Consider the following 27,099-nt stretch of genomic DNA (forward strand, 5'->3'; position numbering starts at 1 on the left):
ATTAATAATTGATGTAGCCTTCCATAAGTCTGTATTGGCTTACAACCTGAATACAATCGATTGTAGTAGCATAAGTAGTATAAGTAGTAGGCTAAATAATAATAATAATACATCTTAGCCCATTATAATAATTGTAATAATACCCTTAGTGCAAAAATAATATGGAATAATAATACAGCAATAATATATGAAATTAATTTTTAAAAATAAAGTTTATCCATCGAAACTAGGCTACACCCCACACTAGAGACAACATTGAATTAAAAAGGAATGTAAACAGAGGATGTCATAAAAAGAAACTTCAGTTGATTTATTCTATGAACCGAAAACATTTTGTTTAGGTGAGTTCACGTTTCACATAAGTGATGAAAAAATGAAAATAATTTCTATGATATTTTTAGAAATCCGTGCCTCAGGTAGGCTACGTTCACTTTCACTGTTATAAAAACATCAACATTACATAGCCTACAGAATGCACATGAGTTTTACACACGGAAGGACAGTAAAATAGAAAACAAAAATGCTCTCACAATGCATTCATAAACCACAAAATAACAAAAAATAATGCATGTTTCTTGTGTATTAACATATTTTACATGTGCTCCGTACCGTCTCATATAGCCTACTGCAATTGTTGTCCAAATATTTGTTGTTCTTAAAAAGTGACATTATATTGCGCTTTCAGTAGGTCGAATCACTCGCAAATGCACTCATTGCATTGTATAAAACTTCATAGACTAACGGAAGTTCACCATTCACAAAATAATGTAACATTTGTGGCAAATGTCTGAATTCCACAAATCCCTAAATGTCTAGAAGCCAAGAGGTCCAAATACTGTGACATTTAAGTGAGAGCTTCGTTAGTTCCTCGGAGTGTCTGTCTGTCTGTCTGTCTGCAGTCCATGGAGGGAGCGCACGAGAGAGAAATTGAACCGACTCAAATTACGTCATCTGTGAGGAAAGAAATTCATGCAACACTGCAGAGGAGTTTTCATTTGGACAAGAAGAAGAACAGAAAAAAACTGTCACATAAGGGTCTTTTTTTGTCTCTCTATTTGTTCACGAACATCCGCTGTTTCCTTTACTGAGAAAATGTTTTGAAATATAACGAGGCCAGCCTCTATAGTTTCAAAAGGAAATAATAATATAGCCTAATAATTCAAAACAACGCAGAATAGTTCGCCTTGTTTCACAAAGAATCGAACGTCCCAGCGGCATCTCTCCTCTTGGCAATCTTGCTCGTTGACACCTCCACCCTAGTTTCACGTTGGTGCAGTTACCACGTTGCATTGTGAAGATGTAGCCTACATCAAGTCCCGCCCTTTTCGTTGAGATCCAAAATTATTATCGATTTCACAGTCTATCTTTGTTTTATCTCATAAATAGCATATTTTCTATAGTTATACATGATGTCCTTCATAAAAAAAAAAATACATAAATATGTCCTTGCTTTCACTTTGTAAGCCTTTTTTTGTTTTGATGCCGCTCTGCCTTGTCGATGACTCTAAGTCAATAATGTAGGCATTTTAGACGCCGTAGACGCCTTGTTGCACGCCTAGTCACAGTCCCAGAGCTGCCGCGTGTTTTTTGGCCTTGAGTCTCAGATCTGCAATACTGGAGTTCTTGTTGGTGTTTTTGGCGGCTGCAGCTGCAGCCACAACCGAGGCAGCAGAGGCGGATTCAGCCGCGAGCGTAGCCAAGGGTAAACCAAATGGCGGGCCCGGAAACATCATGTAAGGAGCGTGCGCTGCCAGGTGAGAGTGCAGGTGATGGTGCGCGTGGGCCACCGCGCTGTCCAACTGCAGTTGCGCCTGGACCTGAAAGGAGAAGGGCGGCACGTTGCAATGACTATCCTATGGACGCACGGATGGGGAAGAGAGGGGAGAAACACATTAGCTAACTTGTGGAAGGCTGTCTTGTATTAATTTCATAAAGTATTAATTGGGTCCAATTCCATTTAAATTACATCCAATTATATGAATATGAAAAGTGCATTTGCAATTCATTTTTTAAGTCCTTTTCCGATGGAATTGAGATGGAATTGAATCCAACCCTTCTGTCTATTATGAGAGAACATTTCCTCACAACTTGATCCATATTGTTGAATGCAAGTCCATATAAAACACACTATATCAATTTAATCGAAAATCTGTACCACAACTTGAGAACACAATTTAAAAATCTCTAACAACTGGGGGATTTTCTATTAATATGTCATAGGCTACAATGGGTATTCACTTGAGGGTCTGATAACAAGCCTAAAGGCTTTATAAGATTATCTTAATAAGATTTTTGTAACCCCCTATCATTGGAACACTGGTGTTGTCCTGTACCACTTTGTTAATGCCTGTGCCAAGACAGCAGTCTGGTGATTGGTTTAGTCAAAGACTGCACGCTTCAAAGTTAACTTGCCTGTTGGAATGGCATCCGCAAGGCCCCCACGTTGACATATGGCGCTACACGGCAACCTTCAAACTGACTCGCAGCTCCAATGAGAACTCCTGGAAAAAAAGATAGGACATCTGTAAGGGAAATAGTCTCCAGATTATAATTGAGGCAAATATTTATACTCTGGAAACAACGAACAATTCCATTTTCCAAAATAATGGAGTTAAAATAGCACAACAGGATAAAGTTTCAGGGAGCCTACTGCCATTTAAACGCCATCGATTTTTTGCATATATAGCCTATAGCATGGCTCTCCAACCCTGTTCCTGGAGAGCTACCGTCCTGTATGTTTTCAATCCAACCCCAGTTGTAACTAACCTGATTCAGTTTATCAACCAGCTAATTATTAGAATCAGGTGCGCTAGATTAGGGTTGGAGTGAAAACCTACAGGACGGTAGCTATCCAGTAACAGGGTTGGAAAGCCCTGGCCTATAGTCTTTGTTGTGCATTTGATGCTTTTCAATTTGTATTCACCCTTGATGCTTTTCAAAGATGTTCTTGTATCCCTTTCCAAATGTAAACCATTATTATCACCACGCGTAAAAGGGATATTGCAGACGGACAAAGAATAGAAACGCACCTTTGTGTAACTGATTCTCCTGCTTTCTGCATTTGGCCCTCCGGTTCTGAAACCAAACCTGCAGGGAGAGAAATTAATTAGTGACCGTGATTGGCAGCTGCTTGTGAGGGCATGTGTAATTCCGCTCAAAATGACAACAACCGCAGAAAAACAATATCCCAAAGGAGCCCTGAAATATTAATGCGCGCGCTTTACACCAGATTTTAATTATTACATTAACAACAAGGGGGCAGGCTAAATACAACGTAAGAAAGTAGACCACAACGAAAAGGGTGAATGTTATTATCATATTATAGCTGTGTAAACACGCTTGTTCGACATTTGCAGGATATATTTGACCAAAATAAGTTACCTTCTCAGCACCGGTTTCATCTTTCTATAGATTAGCGTCCCAGAAGAACAGAATTGCTTCTCTGATATCGGATAGCAGCAAGTGATTACGGCTTTGGACATCTGAGCAACGCGATCTGAGAAAAGCTCTCTCATTAATGGCTGGTGAAATGAATTACCTTAATCTGCAGGAAAATCTATGTTACTGAAGCATTTAAATGCTTTACAGTTTCGTTTAATTAGTGCCATAACACGCCATACACAAAGCTCTGTTTGAGGATAGCTCTTTTCTTTAATTTCTGTTCCTTAAAAGCATAATTTTCCGAAGAGTAGGCTATCTTGGAACGGAGATAAGGCGTCTCATTACTATGATAATCTACTTTGAATCCCCTACAAAGCTGTGGATAAATTAGCCCACAACACAGTTTACCAATTATCCTGCACAGAGAGCATTATGGATAGAATAAAAAGGATATTGATAAGTCTATCAATATATCGTAAGCTCCAACCTCATATTTTGACCACGTAGCCGTGCCAACAATGCAATTTAACACACATCTCGTGTCTTATTGGTTTTATTATCAATGTTTATGTTATGGGCATAGAATGAAAACAGAAGCAAATAGCCCACCATGAAGTAAGTAAAGACGTTACTACTTTTTAAAACAAAAATAAATTGGCCTTTGTGCAGAAAATGGTCCTTTCATCTCTGCATGCAATTGTGGCTAGAAAAGGGCCCCATAAATCGCATGGTCGTTTACATCATGTACTGAAAATAGAAAGAGCAGCAGATCTTGATTTGGGAGGAAAATAATAAATAATTTATGTAAATCCTCGAGCTGTGCTCCTTGCACTCGCCTTGCTTGTGACACAATACGCCTTGGTAAAATTCCAACTCTCGCCCGGAGACGTTGCAAAAAGCGCTTGCTTTAACTTTTTTGGGGGGAGGGAGGTCATTTGGGCCCATTTTATGATATTTTAGAAAGAACCGACATATTCAGTGAATAAATACTCGCTCCGTCGCCTCCCTGAGCCGAGGCATAAGGGTTGAAAGAGGCTGAAATAAGATATTATGGGGTTTGATAAATCAGATCAGAACCGATGTCTATGTTCATTGTCATTGCCCGGCTCAGTCGCTCTTCTCCGGTTACACAGAGCTTGAAGTCCCCCCCTCTCCAAAATGGCTTATTGGGTTTCAGTAGTACAGATGGTCTTTCCCGGTGGAAAAAATACAAGACAGATGTATCTCGTGCGAGCAACATATAGACTACTAATAAAGTGAGGACAAATATTGTGTTTGTTTTCTGCAGGATTTTGAATATCTGATTTAAAATTAAATGAATCGTAAAATAATATTTTTAACAAAATTGTCATCTAAAACTTGGCACAATATGTAGTGCGCTATAGGCCTTAATTGAGATACACTGTATAGCATTATTATTATTTTTTACATGGAATAACATCTCTCTTTTTTTCTTTCTTTCTTTCTTTCTTTCTTTCTTTCTTTCTTTCTTTCTTTCTTTCTTTCTTTCTTTCTTTCTTTCTTTCTTTCTTCTCTCTCTTTCTTTCTCTCTCTCTTTCGCTCACACACACACACACACACGCACGCACGCACACACACACACACACACACACACACACACACACACACACGCATCTTCAGAAAATGAGATTTAATCCGTTTTAGCATTTTAGTTTTAGTTTTCTTGATAGGCTAATACATCAATGAATAAATGTTGATCAATTGCTTATAGTGTCACATTTTAGAATGGTGCTATGCCCCAAAAAAGCCACAAGAAGCATGTCAATAAACCCCATTCTCTAGAGACCAGTAGTGGTACATGGTTTCCCTCTGTGCGTAAATGTAGTCGAGAACATGAGGACAACTGTTCCTCTCTAGACGTAAGAAAGCATACATAACATCATCGGGTTCTCTTTTGTAAAATATTCCTAATATGAGCAACAAACGATATCTTTACACACAGACAAAAAAACTAAATAAGATAGAGATCCCCTTACTTGTACTCGAGCCTCGGACAGCCCTAGCCGCTGGCTCAGCTCCTCGCGCATGAAGGCATCCGGGTAATGGGTCTCATCGAATAGCCGCTCTAGCTCGTTCAATTGCTCCAGTGTAAAGTTAGTCCGACTTCTCCTCTGCTTGATTTTAGTCTGTGCCTCGTCCTCCATTTGCTTTGTGTCCTCTTTTCTCTCTTTCATGTGCGTGGTACCTACAGAGAGGAGTAGAAGCAAATTAATGAGGTGAGAAAAAAGGCCTCAGCCATACAAGGCTAGAAGAGGAGGCATCACACAACGACCTTGCTAAAGCGAACATGTGGATCCATCCTCCCAAGCATTACACCAATATCAGCTTTGGATGTTTTGTAGTCCTACAGAAAGGTCCTCAATTATTAACTCCTTTTAAATATGCATAGAAGTGCCCGCTATTTAATGTCCGATCGCTTATCATAGCTCGGGTTTTCCTGTGTAGGATATAGGACCAGCAGCTCGGTTGATATGTTTCATAATATCACTACAATTGTGTTGTAATGGCTATGATATGATTTTTACTAAGGTATAGGCCTACCCGGTGTGCAAGTGTGGGATTTATCTCATTTGATCTGCCCAATGCCATTCTCCACGATTGTACAAAGTGAAACGACTGTGATTCACATTTGAAGATGTAATAGATTACCATCCCAGCTAATGCAACAATTAGGCTAATTATTTGATCTAGGCCAATGCAATTAGTGATCAATATGATAGTCAATATAGCGAAAATACCTATTCAAAAAAGTCTTAATATTATATTAGGCTATTATGATTAGGATGTATAATTACTGATGACATAATCAAATTAAATGATTAGAGAACATGTATGAAAAAACATATACACAGATTAATATGAATCATTTCTGCTAGGCCTGTTGATTTTTGTGTTATTGGATCATTTAAATAGATATATTTTTTCGCCAGCCTTTTTGTCTTTATGCGGTTGATGAATATCTCAATACAACACATTTTTTCTTGTTACTGAAATTGCATCGAGCTTCAGAGGGGGGTTACACAGTGACCAGCCATGATAATGATTAAATTCCAAAATAAATGCGTTGATCTTTTAAAAGCATGCTATACCATTTCTCTTCAGACAGAAAAACACTTAACAGGATAGGCCTACCTAATTCAATTATGGGCCTGGTAAACTGTAAGTCGCTCTGGATAAGAGTGTCTGCTAAATGACTAAAATGTAAATGTAAATATTACACGCAACATTGCATTACACAGTCACTACACATTTGACAACAACTAGGCTATAAACGTAAGCTTACTTTTAGTGTCACTCACAGTCACATGAAGCCAAACGGGTAATTGGGAAAAATTCTAAATACAAAAGAGTGATAAACCATGCACGTAGGCCTATAAACATATACCAACTTCTAGAAGCAACACTTTCATTCGTTTTTTTCCAGCGATATACGCAAAAATATGCACGCTTATTTTCTTTGACTAGGCCCGCGACATGTTTGTCAAAGTTATTATTGTTTTAGCGCACGGGGTATTCCCAAAGTATGAACGTTTAAAGCATAATTCAAGAACATTTCACTTTGTTTAACCTCAAAGCAGTTACATTTTAGTACATCACATAAGAAAACCGTATGAACGCATAGCAGTAGGCTACTTTACCATCGATCAGTTTCGGGCTTCGCACATCCCTGGTTCTCTCTGGTGATCGCGCGTCTACCCGAGCGATATCGTTCACTTCCTCGAGATTCGGTTCGGTGGTGAGACCCTCCCTGGCTCGCGCGGATCCGGTCTCCAGCACCTCCCTGTACGTGATCACCTCCTTCTTTTCCTTCACTTTCTGATCAAAAGACTTAGACACAAACGCGGTAAGTTCTTCCATCACTGCTCCAAAAAATCTCCCCGTCTTGGTCTCTCACTCTCTCTCGTTCTCTCTCTCTCTCAGTTCCACAACAGCTTAAGACATCAAGAGTGTTTATTTTAGTCGACCTAAATGCAAGGTGATGTTGCTGCCAACTCTGGATCTCGTGCTGCAGCTAAATGTATAAGATCTCGGACAATTCTTCTTGCTGCGGAGTTCCAACCTGCTGGTGATCCGCTATTGAAGTCACAGTATTTATACTTTGCAACGCCTGCCCCTTGATCCGTGCAAATTACCTCCCCTCAGGATGCCGGGATGAGCCCCCTTCCCTTCGCCATATACTGACAGCATCGAAAAACACATTAGCAGCCCTTCAGATTTCACATCATTCTTACGAGGTTGCTATTGGCCATTAATCCAAGATTGACAAGAAGGACTAATTAATTTAATTAAGCGAGGATTCGTTGCTATTGTCCTGAATTAGTTTTTTAAACACCAGGGAGATGGGCAGGATCTCTGCAGGGGTGTGGCTAAAACTGAAAATGACAAGCTCGTGCGGGGAGCACATAACCGAGGTTCCTCCAAATCTCTGTGATCTGGGAAAAAAGAGACAGCGACAGTGATACGGAGAGAGAAAGGTAAAGAGAGGACCAACTGGGATGCTGATGGTGGAGGCTCACCGTAGCCAGACACACACCTTGACTTACATGGAACGATAACGCATTTGAACAATGTTTTCTGTATGTGCTCAAATAACAGCAAATAAACACATAGTTGAAGCAGTAACAGATAAAACTATGCTGCATGTTGATAGTTTGTGTATGTTACTTGTTAGTCATTTTTTTGTGTGTAATATGTCATGATAAGAAAAACAATTTGATAAGGAGCTATCATATAGATAATAATAATAATAATAATAATAATAATAATAATAATAATGATAATAATAAAAGTGATAATAGTAATACATATTTCTCCCCTGATTTGGAAGATAGCATAATTAATTATTCGTTTTTGATTTTGTTTTTTACTAGCCTGTTTTTAATTGATGCTAACGAAGGCTAAATAATTATGATCAATAGTTTTTGTTCTTCAAATGTCTTCAAATGACAACTGAAATGATAAAACTGATCTCACATTTTTGTCTTTATTTATTAGATAATGTATTTACATTTCAAATCAGCAATTATAGGCTATGTTTTAATCTGAAGTCATTAGGGAAACTATATTGGTTAAAATCAAATCTCGATAGACTTTCTCACGCCATTAGAATGTTAAACAGCAACTAAACGTTTAATTAAAGCTTTTCATGTGATGCGTTGCCATTGGGCGTGTTAATTATGGTTTCTTAAGTTGACTGCCTATTGAAATTATTGCATATTTGCAAAATAAATAAACAATGGTTCACTTATGGTGAAGGTAACTGCATGCCGCGGGGACAAAGCAATTAAGTGAACTGAAAAATACTAAATATAAGCCGGAATGGGATGGGATACAGCTGTATGATAGGCTATCACTTGTAAATTTGATGCAAAATTAAGCGCGTTTACTGATAATCTATATAAAATACTTTTTCCACACACAGGCTCGAACAATTCCCCTTATTAAAAATTCATGATGTCTCCGCTCTTGAACCTTAGGCATTACTTATTTTTCTGCGTCCTCTGAAAGCAGCATAAATGCTGCTATTAGGCTAGATAATTTAAATTGATCTGCAACCTGCTATTTATATCAAAATAAGTACAAAGACCTACACACTTTAGTAGTTTAAGTTCTATCAATTGCAAAGATAAACGTGTTCGACCCATTTCAACGTGGGATGTCGTAAAGGTTAGGCTACTAATAGAACACCATTTCCAAGAAGTGAATAAAAATATAGCATTCCGCATAGGTAAGCTACCATTGAACCATCTCAGAGTTTTAACATAGGAAAACCGAGAGACAAGAAAACTATAGGCTATCGGACATTTACTTAGACTAGGCCTATGGTATTTTAGGAGTTTATACACTATATAACCTGTATTCACTCCAATAGGCTTAAATGGATAATCAACCTCAAAAAAATATAGGCTCCCTTTGTGTGGGTATGTGGGTATATGTGTGTGCCTTGTGCGAATGTGTATGTGTGTGTGTGTATGTTGCGCGCGTGAAGACAAAACCTGTGGACCAAAGAGCAAAATTCCTATTCAGTTCATTACAGCACAATACATGTTAGTCCTAAATCATTCCTAAACCTATCAAATTATTATTATTAATTCAAAGTAGGCCTAATGTGAGCAAATGCATGGGGTGCACAAACGAATGTTGTTCTTCAAGCAACCCCAAATGTGGTCCTCTGTAGCTCAGCTGGTAGAGCACGGCGCTTGTAACGCCAAGGTAGTGGGTTCGATCCCCAGGACCACCCATACACCCAAAAAAATGTATGCACGCATGACTGTAAGTGGCTTTGGATAAAAGCGTCTGCTAAATGGCATATTATTATTATAAATGCTTTCTTTCACTCGTTTATTTAAGAGGCAGTCTATTTGCGAAGAGTCCTTTATTAAAAGTAGATTATAAAACGAAACTTGGAATAGTCTGACATCATTGAAATGGCTTTCATAACGTACTATTTTAATGCAATGCGACAATCTTAACCATAAAGAAATACAAAAAACAAAGAAATGCTACTTTGCATATGTAGCCTATCTGCCCTTTAATGGACTTCAAGTACTAATGCGTCAAATTGCGCGAAATCTGATTAGGCTAGAAATATTTCAGTGCGGAATCAGACTGAGAGTGTGGGCGATATTCCTTTGAAATAGGCCTAACGATAATTTATATTCGTATGTGAGAGGCTAAATATGTGATTGGACTGTGATATGTGGTTGTCCCGCCTAGCTATCTTAAGATGAATGCACTAAATGTAAGTCACTCTGGGTAAGAGCGTCTGCTAAATGACTAAAATGTAGGCTAAATGTAAAAATGCAATATTGATTGCAGGTCTAATAGGTCTACAAGTCTACATTTTTCTCAAATTACATGAGCAGTAAGATTTGTAATAATAACCAATTAGGAGATTATTCAGCATTCACAGTTGATTGTACACCCATAATAACTCAAAATAAAAAAGGGCAGTTTTATTATAGGCCTACAACTTTAGGCTACTTGTTCCCATAGCCTAGGCTAAATAAGATATAATGTAACAAAACTTATGCAACTTCACGAAATGTAGGCTATACATGCACAATTGGCAAAATATGATAAGACTAGCATCTCTACAGTAGCCTAGACATCATTGATTAAGATGTACACGAACGATAGCTCTGTTGTAGATTCTCTTGACTGCATGTTTCATCCGAACGTTCTTCAATCGATGTGCTCTTGATCTACTAGTGTAGTCTTTTGAGCAGTGCATGATGGTGTATTTCGAGTGGTTTTCAAAGGAAGGAGGAATATTTGTCGCAAGAGACCTGGTATGAATTGTTTTTTTTTCCTCCCACACTTACAGTTACTGTATAAGTAATGTTTGAAATACATCAATGCTGTTAATAACGTTGTAGCTATTTACCGAGCACGAGAATAAGGGTGCGCGTAACACAAAAATGCCTATGATAGTCAGCTGTGCTTAGCCGCAAACTAAAGCTAACACGTTACGTTAGCTAGCTAACGTTAGCTAGCATGCCAGCAGTTTTGAAAGTGTAAATTCTGTCTGCAAGCTATAACCTGCAAATTAAAACTTCACAGTATATTTTAAAACATGCATAAACGATAGCTATTTGAACAATTATTTGAGAATGGATAGCTAGCCATTATGCTAGCTAACGTTAACTGTCGCTAGTTAGCTCTATGATAATGTAAGTTCATTGTTTACATTCTGTCTACGCGCTCTTAAGGCAGGTGGAGCAGAATTGGTGAAGTTGGCTAACTAGCTCTCTGACATACTGACTGCACACGTATATTCAGAATAGAAAAGTTATTTTGCCAGCTACATGTCAGTCTTGGAGGAAGGAAGGGGGACATTAAACAATGTAACGTTAGCCACAGTATAGCTACTCATTGCAGGATGTAGGCTAGCTGACTAAACTCAACTCCACGATTTACGATGGAGTTGAGCAGCGACTAGTTTTGGCGGACTGGAGTTCTGAAAACGACTGATTTCAGCACCCAAATAATAGCCTGCAATTACACAGAACAATGGCGTGTGTAATTGCAGGCTATTCTAAGGGTGCTGAAATCAGTCGTTTTTGATAAAAACTACATTTTATGTGACATCACAGCTCCAGTCTGCCCACACTAATCGGCTAGATGTAGGCCTACTGTTTCATCTGAGCAATCAATGAATGAGTGTTTGATTAAATTATATAAGACATGTCCGTTTTCCTGCTGTTATGCTTTCTCTCTTCCGGCCTACAGACCCAGTGAAGTGTGGGATAATGGGACGCCACTCCTCTGACAGCGAGGAGGACAGCCGTAGCAGGAGGAAGAAGAAGGAAAAGCACAGAAAGCGCACCTCTTCCTCCAGCTCCTCCGGCAGCCGGGTGACCAGCCGCAGCAAGAGGTCGAGCAGACGCAGCCGCTCGCCGAGCCGCTCCAGAGACAAAGACAGAGACAGGAGGTAGGTCTATACAGAAATACTAAAATATACAGAGACCGGTAGATGAGAAAACTACTATACTACACTGGCAAAGATAGGAGGAGGCAGGCCTACAGCACAACATCAGACAGAAAGGACAGACCTGCGTGGTAGATGTACTGTGTACATCACTAGATGAACAGGTATGCTGTCGCTGTCCAACAGAGGTGCATGAATATAGGAGCAAACTGTATGTGTAAAGGATCATCAGCTGTAAATGGGGCTGGTCTAGTGGTAGTGCCACCATCCCTGGGCCACATATGCCTATGGAGGCGGTGGTTGGATCCCCCGTCCCGCCACTCACTTTCTCTTGTATCCCTCTCCTCTCCATCTACATATCTAGCTAGCTATACTAAATATGTTTATGAAACATGTGCCTTAAAATATATATTTTAAAAAATCAATCTTGAAAGACAATGTCAATTGAATAGGATAATACTACTTTATAAAGCTACTACTTAGGGTGTCAAATCAAAAACGCATATTTTGACCAATGGGTAAATCCACAGTACATAAAACAATATAGAGGGAAGATGGATATCAATTTTGACATGTAGTATTTTCATATTTTAGTATACATTTTTCATATTAATACAAGCCTATCTCTGTGAAATGTCAACGGACAGGGCCTAAAATTAACACCTGCCAAATGCGGGTCGATTTTGGTATTGGCGGGTATGATGTCTATTTTACCAGCCACGTTGGCGAGTGGTCAGGGCTCCACAGTGCAAGCATTTCACTTGCATTTGTGAATAAAAATAGTCAAGTATGATCACATTTATAGTGAAATGAATGCAGCTGTAGCTGTTTTCAAAGTATTTCTGCCGTTCCGTTTCATTGCTTGTAAATTAATCGTACAAAGTCAAAGAACTACGAATCCTATATAGCCTATTCCACCTCGCGCTGCAACACTGCCTGGTTGGGGGTTGTGCGCATGTAATGAGCTGAGTGAAAGATTCATTTTTAGAAGCACTGCGCACAGGCATAAAAGTTGGTCTAATTTACTTGAAACTAAAGTCTACTGAAGTGAGACTTTGTCCTTGTGTTTCTTGAATATTTACATTGTTTTGTTCACAAGCTAGGTTGTTGTTCTATGTTTGAGTTTCAACTGCTAGGGAAGAGAAGAGAACGCTTCTACTAGTCAGACTCAATCTCACAGGCACAAACATGACTTGAGTCGCGCTACCACGGTAACCTCCCGCCCTTAAGGGGGCAGGTGACATTTTTTGTCTCATCTGTGATATTTTGGTTAAAAGACTCGGGTCACAAATAATTTAATTAAACAGTGTACCACATTACTTCTTACTAGTAATACATTTATTGTTTTAGAAACATTACAAACCATGTTAATCTGTTTTACAATATTTTGTTGGTGTAATTTTAGCAGGAAAACAATATTTAGCCTGGAAAAAAATTCCTTGGTGCGTATTATCGGATGTATTAGGTTATGAAATCCGACTTTTTGGATATAATGTTAATGTTAGAGAAAGACGATTCAGAACATGAATGATCATATTTGTCTTGATAATATATATTTTATAACATAAGGAATTACATTTAATCACCAAAGCGTGTTTTCACACACTCTGGGCAGAGTGGGTGGGCACCCTATACTACTTCATTCATCAGGGTACTTCCACTGTCCTCCATCACTACACAGACAGCTAAAGGGAATGGGAGGGAGATTCAGAGAGGGAATGGTGGAGTAGAGGGATAGGGTTTTATGCTATTGTTGCTATAGAGCAGGGCCGCCCAAATTGGGGTTTGCGGGCCAAACTTGGCCCTCAACAACATTCGGTTTGGTCTGCCAGATACTGTGTGTAATAGGCTATTTGTGTGGTCAACCAGCCTTCTATCCTTCGTCATAAAGCCTATTAGTGGTGTAATTGAATGTAACAAGTAGTGTAGATGCGGTGGTGGTGAGTACAACAGAAAAAGGAAGTACCCACAGTGGTCTGCTAGTGGGAGATTCTCAATTGGGAAAAAGTCTGTCCTCACCGTGACTCCTCCGTCCTACTCTCCACCGTGACCTAGAAGCCGATAAGTGGTTGAGTGGTCAAGGAGAGTGTAAATTCGCTAGTAGGCGAGCGGAGGAGGATGCTCACCTCCTCGATTACCTACTAAAGCAGAGGATGCACACGAGTATCGTCCCGGTGGCTAGCGCGGAAGTGTTTTAAAATCCGCCACACCCCTTTGAATCAGCGGTTGTTTTCTCGAAGGATAAAAGCATGCACACATTTAAAAACAATATGCTACTTATCCTTTTATCTATAAAATGTCTTGCACAACTAGCTAAATTGGTTTTGATCACTTTACACATTTATTTTGGGATTCCACCACTGTAAACTGAATTTGCCTTTGCGAGGGGAGGAGTCTCATTTCATACAAGCGCATTTGTTTCCTCTCGGCTCTGCTCCTTGATTACTTTTGACCTTTTTCAAAAGCAGATGAGGACTGAGGAGAGGACGCAAGGAGTCGGGCAATACCAATTGAGATTCTCCCAAAGATTGGCTGGAACAGAGGTTAGATGAGCAGCTGATACTCAGATAATAATGGTATGGCCGTCACAACATAGGATCAGAGGGAAGAACTTTACTTGATGTTTGACTTGATATTATGCCTATTCCAATGGGGCGGTTGTTATATGATTATGGACCTCGCATGACTGTAACTGTCGAGGTTGCTTTCTAGTTATGGAATAATCTTGAATTTTAATTTAACTGCAACTATTGCATTATGCACTGACTGCCCCAACACACCTCTGTCTGTGTTAGTGGCTTGAAGGAGAGTCTGATTCATTGTGCATTATTGAACATGCCCCCATCCTGCAATGCAACCATCTCTGTCCAAGCACATAGCAAACACATTAGACACAAATGAGTAAAAACATCTGACCTTATGATACACTTTAAGTTGTCCTTGGAGTTGGTTAGCTTGGTTTCCTCAGCATTGAAGACAAACCTGTTGGACATAGGCTATTACAATGTTTCTCAAGATTGTGTGTGTGTATAAATGAACGCTGAGGATGTCCACTGGGGATGTCCACTGGGGATGTCCACTGGGGATGTCCACTGGGGATGTCCACTGAGGATGTCCACTGAGGATGTCCACTGGGGATGTCCACTGAGGATGTCCACTGAGGATGTCCACTGGGGATGTCCACTGGGGATGTCCACTGGGGATGTCCACTGAGGATGTCCACTGAGGATGTCCACTGGGGATGTCCACTGAGGATGTCCACTGGGGATGTCCACTGGGGATGTCCACTGAGGATGTCCACTGAGGATGTCCACTGGGGATGTCCACTGAGGGTATTTTTTACAGAAGATTCTGGATATAACCCCCCACCCAGCGTCCTACACATGCACGCACACTCGACACGCCATCCGCATTCGTTTAGACAAGGCCGGTTGATGGTAATTATTTATGAGCTTTGGTCAGGGTCCATTACGCGTGATGGGAAATCATTGGTGGTCTTGAGAGAATGGCTTACTGATCTGGGGCTGGCTGGGTGGAGTGGGGAGGGGCTGGTTGTAGCTGTTTAAACCATTAGCCTTCAGTTTTCCTACTCAATCAGTCATTCATTAGCTACCTAGGAAGTGCTTCTGTCAAATCAAGGAGTTGGACATGGCCAAGGAATGGTTGAAAATAGATACAGGGTCTATGGATTAAGTTAGGCCTTTATGTATGAGGCTACGTCTGCGTCTCACATCTGCGTCTCCCTATGGGCCCTGGTCAAAAATAGTGCACTATATAGGGAATAGGGTGCTATTTGGGACGCAAACTTCATGTGTGAAGATAATCGCTAACTGAAGTCTCCAGTGAAGAGCAGCAAGTGTTCACTAGCTGTTCACCAGGCATTAAATAGCTCCCCCACACTTCCCATTGAGTTGACACCGAACACACAGTCAGTGTTATTGCACATGTCAAACCTGCTCCCACTATTCACTTGGATGGCTTCCATCATGCCGGCGCAAACAGGCAGCCTCCCTCTCATGAGCCGTGGCGGCGGCTTTCTCTTTGTGTGAACCAGACACGTTTTGTTACATTATCTTCACACGCCTGTGTGTGTGTATATACTGCAAGTTCAAATAACATGTCTTGTCCTGCATGTTTCTTCTGCTGAACGTGTGTGAAGTGCTTGAGTCAGGGCCACGACGGAAGCCTTCTTCCTGAACCAGCCCGCTTCTGTGATCCAACCAACCCTAATACTAATACAGTTCTCTCTCTCTCTCTCTCTCTCTCTCTCTCTCTCTCTCTCTCTCTCTGTGTAAGTAGTAACACATTTGTTTTGATAGTTCAGTGATAGTTTTTTTTCCTCCTCGCTTATCTTGCTGGGCTCCCAATGGAGAGGGCCTGTGTTTTTTTACTAGTAAGCATATGTGAGTATTTGGTGAGGGAGAGATACAGATAGAAAGGGAATAGTTAATAATGAATACTACTCAAACTGTTTCTGAGTCAGACAAGCCCCCCTCAAATGTACATTCTCTCCCACCAATGATCCCTGCTTCACACTATCAATCAGAGCACCATTTGAGCAACCCCCTGCTCAATGCAGCCCGCTAAGGCTGCAGCAGCGTGTCTGCACCGCTTTGGTCCAAAACCACCAAGATACGCGGTTAAAACAGCAAGGCTTGATGATTCGATGAACAGCCACTGGCACTTCTAGTCGGCTAGGTATGGAAAATAATGAGGGAATTATTTTATTGATTACTGAAATTAACAACACACCAAATTAGGATTGTGAGGGATATAGAAGTTATTTATGTGTGAGATGGGACTGGGAGACATGTTTTCTCTGTTACTCAGTCTAACGTGTTGTGAAAGGCGGGTAAGAACACAGAGAATGAGAGAGGATCTACTGCTTGGGGCGGAAGCACGGGAGAGGGTGTGAGGGGTTGATATGTGGTTAAGAAGAAGAACATTTGCAACTTAAACTAGCACAGTGAGCCATCTAGCACTGGTTAATCAATGACTGGAATGAACCTGTGTGTGTCTCTGTGTGTGTGTCTCTGTGTGTGTGTCTCTGTGTGTGTCTCTGTGTGTGTCTCTGTGTGTGTCTCTGTGTGTGTGTCTCTGTGTGTGTCTCTGTGTGTGTCTCTGTGTGTGTCTCTGTGTGTGTCTCTGTGTGTGTCTCTGTGTGTGTGTCTCTGTGTGTGTCTCTGTGTGTCTCTTTGTGTCTCTGTGTGTGTGTCTCTGTGTGTGTCTCTGTGTGTGTCTCTGTGTGTGTCTCTGTGTGTCTCTGTGTGTGTGTCTCTGTGTGTGTGTCTCTGTGTGTGTGTCTCTGTGTGTGTCTCTGTGTGTGTCTCTGTGTGTCTCTGTGTGTGTGTCTCTGTGTGTGTGTCTCTGTGTGTGTGTCTCTGTGTGTGTGTCTCTGTGTGTGTGTCTCTGTGTGTGTGTCTCTGTGTGTGTGTCTCTGTGTGTGTGTCTCTGTGTGTGTCTCTGTGTGTGTCTCTGTGTGTGTGTCTCTGTGTGTCTCTGTGTGTCTCTGTGTGTGTCTCTGTGTGTGTCTCTGTGTGTCTCTGTGTGTGTGTCTCTGTGTGTGTGTCTCTGTGTGTCTCTGTGTGTGTGTCAGACGCAGGCGGCGGTCCAGCAGCAGCTCGTCCCACGGCTCGTCCCGTAGGAGGAGGAGTCGGAGCGGAGATAGAGACCGAGGCAGGACCAACCGCTCCCATAGGTCACGCAGCCGCACCCGCAGGTATGATGGGGACTGAGGTAGTGGGGATGGGGGGACTTGCTGGGGGCTGGGTGGGGGGAGAGAAGGGTTTACAGTGGAACTACTATAGATTTGTGGGTATGAGGATGGCCAGTAGCAGGTGCTGGCTATCAATAGGTGCCTGACTACCACACACACACACGCCTCACTCTACTCTCTTCACCGTACGGATACCCTGTGCTTTTTTGCCTCAATTTCACAATGTAATGACATTTGATCATGATTGGTTCCAGCAACCACACTCTGTGAATGTTGCCATTTTGCTTGCCGTTTACAGCAAAACATACTCAAACAACAAAAACAACATTTGTAGGGACTTGGTGTGCGTTTGCATGCGTGCACGTGCTTGTGTACGTGCGTGTGTGTGTCAGCCAAGCAGGCAGCAGCAGCTCAGTGTGGTTTGTTCGCTGTGGTAAAGGCCATTATCACGTGGCAGGCTGTCATTAGAGACTGTGACTCTCTCACTACTGTGACAGCTAATGACACACACACACACACACACACACACACACACACACACACAATGTCATTGGATGGCTTTCTGGGAGACACAAAAGGGGGGAGGCTCCATGTGTGGTTGTCCATGTCATTAACATTGCAAATCTGTGCAAACTAACCAGTAAACTGCTGTTTTAAATCTGTTAGAACTATAAGAAAAGGCTTTACAAAAAATAATTTATGCGCACAAGGCCCCTTGTTTACTTGTTGTATGGCTACAGGGAAGAATTGGCGAACCATTTCAGTCACAAAGGAGCGGTTTCATATCTTCATTAGGTTAGTTGAGATGGCGGTGATTAAGGAAAGTCGTGACGGAGGCTCTGGACTGTTGGAGCCTCATTTGGTGGAGGTGCACTTCTTACATGGAGAATTACATTGTTTATATATACAGTACCAGTCAAAAGTTTGGACACACCTACTCATTCAAGGGTTTTTCTTTATTTTGACTATTTTCTACATTGTAGAATAATAGTAAAGACATCAAAACTATGAAATAACACATATGGAATCATGTAGTAACCAAAAAAGTGTTCAACAAATCAAAATATATTTCAGATTCTTCGAAGTAGCCACCCTTTGCCTTGATGACAGCTTTGCATTCTCTCAACCAGCTTCACCTGGAATGCTTTTCCAACAGTCTTGAAGGAGTTCCCACATATGCTGAGCAGTTGTTGGCTGCTTTTCCTTCACTCTGCGGTCCAACTCATCCCAAACCATCTCAATTTGGTTGAGGTCGGGTGATTGTGAAGGCCAGGTCATCTGATGCAGCATTCCATCACTCTCTTTGGTCAAATAGCCCTTACACAGCCTGGAGGTGTGTTTTGGGTCATTGTCCTGTTGAAAAACGAATGAAAGTCCCACTAAGCACAAACCAGATGGGATGGCGTATCGCTGCAGAATGCTGTGGTAGCCATGCTGGTTAAGTGTGCCTTGAATTCTAAGTAAATCACAGACAGTGTCACCAGCAAAGCACCATCACACCTCCTCCTTCGTGCTTCACGGTGGGATCCACACATGCAGAGATCATCCGTTCACCTACTCTGCGTCTCACAAAGACACGGCGGTTGGAACCCAAAATCTCAAATTTGGACTCATCAGACCAAAGGACAGATTTCCACCGGTCTAATGTCCATTGCTCGTGTTTCTTGGCCCAAGCAAGTCTCTTCTGCTTATTGGTGTCCTTTAGTAGTGGTTTCTTTGCAGCAATTCAACCATGAAGGCCTGATTAACTACTGTGGTAATTGCTTGGTACACTAGTTGCAATTAGCGCAAACTGCAACAGTTCATACCTGTTGGGTTCACTGAAGCAAGGGGAAACTCATGAAAGTTACAAGATAATGTCAGGGTTTGCAGTTTATATGGATTCGATTCCAGATCGCACACCACTGATTGTGGGAAGTATCGCAAATAGGCCTCTAACTTTCCCAATTATTATCACTAGTCTACGTCATCTATCTACTGTATCTGTCTTATCTGTGTGTATGTATCTCATGCAGGTTGAACCACACCTCTAAACACAGTCAGTGGGTGCCAGGCTAGACTATATGCATACATACTGGAGGTGCTGCTGCCTGCGGGGGTCACATGTCCCAGTCCCACCCAGCCTCCCAGTGTGTGTGAGCTAAGTGGAACAGGTCTGGGGCTGCTATCTATCACTGTCGTGTTAAAATGGTTTGGGTTGAGGCTACCTGATAAATCAGAGGTGGATTGAGTGGACAGGGCCCCTGTGATTGATACGCTGACAGGATATGAGGCGCTCGCTCGCAGCCCGCGTGGCATGAGATATAGAATATGAGAGAGGGAAGAGAGAAAGGATGGGAGGAGTGAGGGATATTATTCAGAGGAATGAGAATAATACCTGCTGCATGGAAATATTGCGGGGGAGAAGATTAGGACAGGGTTGGGGGGAAGATGGGGGGGGGGGTATTACCATCTTTAGAATCCTATATGTATAAAAACAAAATCTATATAGGAAATAAGAATAATGCTCTATGAAGCCCTTATTTGTTTACTATTCCAAAGCTACTCTCTCTTTCTTTTTGCAATCAGAAAATGATTTGAAGAGAGGAGATTTCCCCCATACCCCCCCAGAGGCGGCCAATCTACCCCCCCTGAAATGTAAAACAGACAAGTGTAGCAGATTACCCATTAGTCATTAATGTTTATTCCCTTTGATCAGAGGAGTCCCCAGCCAACGTTATATGGAGTGGTGTCATGGCTCAGTTCACCGCTCCGGCTCCAGTTCACGGGGGATGGCTAGGCACCGAGCAAAACGTCTATCTGAACTCAACTAAACCCGCTCCAACAAAGACAACACGGTTAAGAATTATGGAGGGATCATCGGAACATTTTAGGGGACGTTTGTGAAGTTAGGGGGGTGAAGGATGGGGGGCAGGAGAGTCACAGGTTAAAGCCATGGCCGGCTGTCAGTCACAGGGTTAAATAAATGGCAGGTTCACAGGAGAGAGATGGAGGCCGTCATAGCGTTAACTAATCCACCATTTGACCTCAAACACCAGACGTCACCCACGCACCCACGAATGCACCCACCCACATACTCACGCACACAAAGACGCTTACATTTCTTTCATTAATAATTCAGAGGAATGTTCCGTTTGGGGGGCATAGTGCTTGTGTAAGGGTTTTGCCCAGATAACTGCCGAGTGGTTAGATCAGTGTGATTGTCATCTGCGTCAAGCGGAGGGCCCCTAATTATCATACCCTCCTCCCCTAAGGATAGTGAACTCATCCAGGAAACACTATCGCTCCAATCAGCCGTTCTGGAGCTACTAGGCGCGCCTAAGACTGCATTAGTGTGCAGGTTGGGTTAGTGTGTGTGTGCCTAGCTCGGAGGTTTCAGAATGGGAAACCCTCTCGTTGGCGTAGTAGTCGCTTGCTCGGCTCGCCGTTGGAAGATCACACAAGGCGTGAGTGATGGCCCAATATTTATTTAGCACAGCAATTTTCTGGTGTAATGAAATGAGTTGCGGCCACAGTACATCTGCTTCATGGCTTTTCCTGACTGTGCCGTGCTAGGGGCCCGTGCAAGGTCACCAAGTGTAGAGAGGAGGAGGAAGGGAGGAAGGGAGGGGGGGGATGAGAATCAGGCCTTTCTGAGAGAGAACCCCCCCCCGGCTCAAAAAGAGTTTGTAGGCGGACGGGGGCGTTGAAAACGTGCTAAGAAAGTTCTGGTCCTCAACGTTTCCACAGTATCTGGATTACCCATCAGCCCTCAGCTGGTGGTGGGGTTGGGGGTGGGAAGTGTGTCAGGTGGGTCTGGGCCATGGGGATCCGATCTGAGTGTGTGTGTCACGGACATGACAACCCAAATCTGGTTTTCTACCCCAAAACGCTAAGAGCTTGACAATAGGATGTAGAGAAATAAAGATGTGAGTACTTATAGTGTTGAAGAAAGTAAAACAAGATGAGTACCTGTAAGAGAATGAGCAGAAAATAACAACTGTTATTTTTTATATCACAGTTCTCCATCACAGTTTTTCTACTGTCAGTGGTGAGTGTGTAGCCTAACCTGTTTAGTGTGTGTGTTTGAATGCTGCTTATAGGACAACCTGCTCCTCTATATACACTACCAGTCAAAAGTTTGGACACACCTACTCATTCAAGGGTTTTCCATTATCTTTACTATTTTCTACATTGTAGAATAATAGTGAAGATATCAAAACTATGAAATAACAAATATGGAATCATGTAGTAACCCAAAAAGTGTTAAACAAATCAAAATATAATTTATATTTGAGATTCTTCAAATAGCTGCCCTTTGCCTTGATGACAGCTTTGCACACTATTGCCATTATCTCAACCAGCTTCATGAGGTAGTCACCTGGAATGCATTTCAATTAACATGTGTGCCATTTATTTTCTTCTTAATGCGTTTGAGCCAATCAGTTGTGTTGTGACAAGGTAGGGGGGGGTATACAGAAGATAGCCCTATTTGGGAAAAGACCAAGTCCATATTATGGCAAGAACAGCTCAAATTAGCAAAGAGAAATGACAGTCCATTATTACTATTAGACATGAAGGTCAGTCAATATGGAACATTTCAAAAACTTTGAAAGTTTCTTCAAGTGCAGTCGCAAAAACCATCAAGCGCTATGATGAAATTGGCTCTCATGAGGACCGCCACAAGAATGGAAGACCCAGAGTTACCTCTGCTGCAGAGGATAAGTTCATTAGAGTTACCAGCCTCAGAAATTGCAGCCCAAATTAATGCTTCACAGAGTTCAAGTCACAGACACATCTCAACATTAGCTGTTCAGAGGGGACTGTGTGAATCTGGCCTTCATGGTCGAATTGCTGCAAAGAAACCACTACTAAAGGACACCAATAAGAAGAAGAGACCTGCTTGGGCCAAGAAACACGAGCAATGGACATTAGACCGGTGGAAATGTGTCCTTTGGTCTGGAGTCCAAATTGGAAATGTTTGGTTCCGACCGCCGTGTCTTTGTGAGACGCGGTGTGGGTGAACGGATGATCTCCGCATTTGTAGTTCTCACCGTAAAGCATGGAGGTGGAGGTGTTATGGTGTGGGGGTGCTTTGCTGGTGACACTGTCTGTGATGTATTTAGAATTCAAGGCACACTTAACCAGCATGGCTACCACAGCATTCTGCAGCGATACGCCATCCCATCTGGTTTGGGCTTAGTGGGACTATCATTTGTTTTCAACAGGAGAGTGATGGAGTGCTGCATCAGATGACCTGGGCTCCACAATCCCCCGACATCAACCCAAATGAGATGGTTTGGGATGAGTCGGACGGCAGAGTGAAGGAAAAGCAGCCAACAAATGCCATGCATTAAGATGGAAAGAAATTCCACAAATTAACTTTCAAGAAGGCACACCTGTTAATTGAAATGCATTCCAGGTGACTACCTCATGAAGCTGGTTGAGAGAATGCCAAGAGTGTGCAAAGCTGTCATCAAGGCAAAGGGTGGCTATTTGAAGAATCTCAAATATAAAATCTATTTTGTTTAACACTTTTTTGGTTACTACATGATTCCATATGTGTTATTTCAATGTTTTGATGTCTTCACTGTTATTCTACAATGGAGAAAATAGTAAAAATAAAGAAAAACCCTTGAATGAGTAGGTGTGTCCAAACGTTTGACTGGTACTGTATGTATTTTATTTTTCTCCTCTCATTCACCTCCTACAGGTGGCGAGGGATATTTGCTTCTCTTCCAGTTCTCGCATTATACCCGACTTATACAAAATGTTGGTTTAAACTGAAAGATGACCCGGTTTGGTTCTGGTGCATGTTCTTTACTTCATAGAAATCAACATGCTTCCAGTTTGGAGGATCTGAGGTGCTTTTTCAGAGGTTTTTCCCTCTGCATCCAGTCTTTTTTATTTATCCCTTTTAAAGGCCAGTCAAGCGCTGCTCGCTGCTTTGTTGTCAGAAACCTTTATTTACCAAAGAGAGGAGTAAGTGACTGACACGGACGGGCCCTTTCATCCCTGAGTCGCCGTGAGGCACTGTTCCCCTCTCCTGCCAAACACCCCCCACCTCCCGCCATCCACCCACCCTACTCCAGGCACACACTCGGCACCAGCCCCCAGCCACACTCCCCTGGGTGGGAACCTAGCCACTCGGCAGATCTGCCAGAGTCTGTCCTGCCGCTAAACAAACAAACACACACACGAGCACGAGCGCATGTACACACACACACACACACACACACACACACACACACACACACACAAGGCTTTGTGATAGCCCCAATGCAATAATCCGATTTGCCAACGCTTTGGAGTTGACAGATTTAATGGTTCATTCATTTTTAGGTATTCCTAATAACAAATGGATCTGTTTTTTTGTTTTTTTTTCAGTTCAGATAACAGAAAACATTACGTTGGTTTTGTTTACACTGACCCTATTGTGTGTTGTTCAAGTAAAAAACGACCTTGCCACAGGAAACTCAGACAGTGTTTGAGCATCTCGTAGGAACCACCTGAGACTAAAGAGCTCGACTAGACGTTGTTCTGAATTCATCCCGTGTCAGAAGCGATGACCGATTGGTCCATCAAACAGCAACGGCTCCTGAATGTGAATTGTAAAGAAAACTATGATGACAATGTCTTTTCATCACCCATCATTACCCGTCAGATTGCTTGATCTCTGTAAATATTAGGGGCCGTTGTTCTGCTTTGACCTCGCTCGCACCGCTCTCGTCTAATGTATTTATTGTCCAGAGGCTTTCGCTTTGACTCTGCCTTTCAGTTCTATCTCAGTTCTTCACGGCTGGCCCTCTGGCCTTCAAAGCCAGAGCTCAGGATTCTGCCTTCACTGTGTCGTACTAGCAGCTCGCTATCTCTTTTAAGGATCCCAGACATGTCAAAAAAGCTAGCCCGTTTGGCCAGGGTTTGATAGAGACGGAAAGTGTGTGAGAAAGAGAGATCGACAGAGAGAAAGACTCTTTGCTCTGGTATCGGAAAACTGAATACAAAATGAATCGCTCCCTTCCCTACTTTTCTCCTCAATTTAAGCTTCTTGAAGTTCTTCCAAATTGGGTTTTAAATGCCAATTAGGAGGTTGAATGTAGGAAAATAAAAGCAAATGCAACCAGAATGGCCTCACCTTCTGGCTGGTTAGGCTTCTGAGAGAGACGCCGAACCTTTGGCTCTGAGCGCGGCTTTGAGAAAAATACCCTGCCTAATGAACACATTAATTAGAACCATAACTATTTATAAGATGATAATTAGAAACGAAGGGAGGTAAACTGGGCTTTTCCTGCAATTAATGGAAGATTAATTACCGGAGGTAATGAAGTGGATTTTTGAAAAGCATTAAGGTGAAGTACAGAGATGTGCAGACACTTTGTGATCAGTGGCATAATTATTTTGGCGGCCGTTTGAGTCTCGGCTCACTCTGGCCGGCTAATAAGCATCATTGCGTCGTTATATATGCACTTAAAAAGACTTGCCACCAAAATGACTGCCTAATTATTTCTAATTGGCAGGCCCGTGTGTTGTCATTGAACTGTTTGGAGTGAGTGGCGGCGGAACCCTGGGTTTAATGACGCTGTGTGGGGAAAGTGAGGGGGGAGAAGGGGGCACCTTGCACCGCACCCCACGGCCCAGCCTGCCCCCCCGTGCCACTCACTCCCGTCAGGGGCTCAGGGTCACCCCATCAAGTAGCCGACCGACAAAGTTTTCTGTTTTTTTATTCAGCACTTTTCAGGTTTTTATTTTTTCCTTAATGAACGACAATGGCTTCCTCTCAATTAAGCAGAGATGAACGGCCACCGTATGTCCACTGTGGTCTACCCTTCTCCCCCGCCTCCCCCAACGCCTCCACACATTTCTGCAGCCGTATGGTACACTACACATGCTGCTCCATTCAATAGCCATTTTCTGTGACTTAACATACACCGCCTACCTTCCCGAGGTCCCCTATGGAAACCCAGAGCCACAGATTGGGCTCTTTACCAGGTACCAGCATCCTACTTATGACGCACTGACAGCTTTGTATGAATACTTAGCAGGACGTCTCCCCTAGACAACTAGTGATGCTAGTTGTTATAATTGAAACAAATGAATATACTTTTATTCCCAATTTGTCTCTTTGTGTGTGTCTGCATGCATGTGTGTGCATGCCTGTATGTTCGTGCGTACATTTGTGCGTGTGTGCTAAGCAGAGCCATGTGCACTGGCCTGTCAGATGAACCACTGTCACCCCCTCCTCCACCCTCCCCAGAACAGAACAACCGGCAAGCAAATTGTGGACTAATGGAATCTCCCAGGCAGGCACCACTTGTCTTCAACCCGTGCACAGGCAGGGGGAAATGTGGTTTAACTTATCCATCTAATATTTTAATTGTACGAAAAAAAGGACGGCAAAAATGTAATCAGGATCATGTGCATCTTGACTGAAGTCCGGACACTCTTTGAAAAGTAATGAAACACTTTCTCGATGTGCGTGAGTTTTGAAGAGTATTTTTATTTATTTTTTCTTCGTTCTGTCCGTCCGGCTGGGGGCGTCCTGTGATGGAGCTCCCGGCCAAGTCGGAGACACGAAGAGGAACTGGGGAAATGTATCACCTGTCAAGTGACCACCCAGGCTCTCTGTGATTGGTTGGAGGAGTGCGTTGGAGTACCTCAGTGCTTTTTCTCAGGAGCAGTAGATTCCTCAGGAGACTCTGGTCTCTCTCTCTCTCTCTCTCTCTCTCTCTCTCTCTCTCCCTCTCTCCCTCTCTCCCTCCCCCTTCCCCTTCCTTCCGGCCCAGGGAAAGAGTAGAGCATGGTTTCCCAAACTGAAATGGGGTGCATATAATTTTTTTTTGGCCCTAGCGCTACACAGCTGATTCAACTAATCATCAAGCTTTGATCATTTTAATCAGCCGTGTAGTGTTAGGCCAAAAAACTAAAAGTTTTTTGAGGACCGAGTTTGGGAAACGCTGGAGTAGAGTGTTCTGCCCATGTCTGCACTGTTTACTCACTATTAGCCTATCAAGTGCGTCCTCATTTTCACTGCCCATGCCTTTCACTGCAGGATTGGGGTCAATTCAATGTGAGGTCAATTCAGTATCGTTTCAGTTAATTCAAGAGATTCAATTGAAAGTCCAATTCAAGAATTGAAAAGTGCCATCAGTTTTCAAAAAGGATCTGAAGTTTTCTTCAAATTCTTGTATTGTTTTCCTTCCCATTCTTGAATTTGAATTGTATTCATTTCCCTGAATTTACCGAATTGATACAGAATTGAGCCCACCAACCCTGCATCACTATTAGCCCACCATTAGCCTGTCCTCTATCAGTCCTTCTCAGTATAACTTCCCCTGCAGATAACACACAGGATGTTGTGTATGCTATTGCAGCGATAGTGGCATGTTACAGTGGTCAGGCTCACAACAAGGTTATCATCAGCAGAGAAACTCAGCATTGGAACAACTGGAGTATCAGGGCAAATCATACTTAGTTCAAAATATTTTTAGAGTTGATATTTATCATATTGATTTATAGTGCATTTTTGGATATGTTCCCCCGTTGAACGCTGAGAAGTGAAGGAGGCAGTCAA

The 27,099-nt window shown here is 42.3% G+C and overlaps 2 protein-coding genes across 3 annotated transcripts in view; one reads left to right on the top strand and one right to left on the bottom strand.

Annotated features, from left to right (window-relative positions):
- Window positions 1-284: 284 nt before the first annotated feature.
- On the bottom strand, window positions 285-7,815 carry LOC121561244 (short stature homeobox protein 2). 2 transcript variants are annotated; one of them, XM_041873852.2, is made up of 5 exons: window positions 7,041-7,815; window positions 5,379-5,587; window positions 3,030-3,087; window positions 2,413-2,501; window positions 285-1,817 (listed from the first exon to the last, which is right to left on the bottom strand). In XM_041873852.2, exons 1-5 carry the CDS (start codon window positions 7,258-7,260, stop codon window positions 1,560-1,562), a joined length of 834 nt encoding a protein of 277 aa, XP_041729786.1. In that variant the 5' UTR covers window positions 7,261-7,815; the 3' UTR covers window positions 285-1,559. The 2 variants fall into 2 exon arrangements, with proteins under 2 accessions (XP_041729786.1, XP_041729783.1); XM_041873849.2 differs by having other exon boundaries at window positions 285-1,853; window positions 7,041-7,777.
- A 2,795-nt stretch (window positions 7,816-10,610) lies between these two features.
- The window catches only part of rsrc1 (arginine/serine-rich coiled-coil 1), a 185,189-nt gene continuing 168,700 nt past the window's right edge, over window positions 10,611-27,099 (top strand). The window contains exons 1-3 of the mRNA XM_041873836.2: window positions 10,611-10,694; window positions 11,635-11,836; window positions 17,430-17,552. Of these exons, the coding sequence (XP_041729770.2) occupies window positions 11,655-11,836; window positions 17,430-17,552 (305 nt within the window). The 5' untranslated portion in view covers window positions 10,611-10,694; window positions 11,635-11,654. The remainder of the gene's footprint in view (window positions 10,695-11,634; window positions 11,837-17,429; window positions 17,553-27,099) is intronic.

The sequence above is a fragment of the Coregonus clupeaformis genome, chromosome 5, assembly GCF_020615455.1.
Source record: "Coregonus clupeaformis isolate EN_2021a chromosome 5, ASM2061545v1, whole genome shotgun sequence".
Lineage (NCBI taxonomy): Eukaryota > Metazoa > Chordata > Actinopteri > Salmoniformes > Salmonidae > Coregonus > Coregonus clupeaformis.

Bases quoted from the DNA above. Each gene is read 5' to 3' on its own strand.
- LOC121561244 (XM_041873849.2), bottom strand. From the start codon at position 7,260: ATGGAAGAACTTACCGCGTTTGTGTCTAAGTCTTTTGATCAGAAAGTG. The intron at 5,588-7,040 runs GTAAAGTAGCCT...TCCTCTCTGTAG, and splicing joins AAGCCCGAAACTGATCGATG to GTACCACGCACATGAAAGAG. The intron at 2,502-3,029 runs GTGCGTTTCTAT...CTTTTTTTCCAG, and splicing joins GGAGAATCAGTTACACAAAG to GAGTTCTCATTGGAGCTGCG.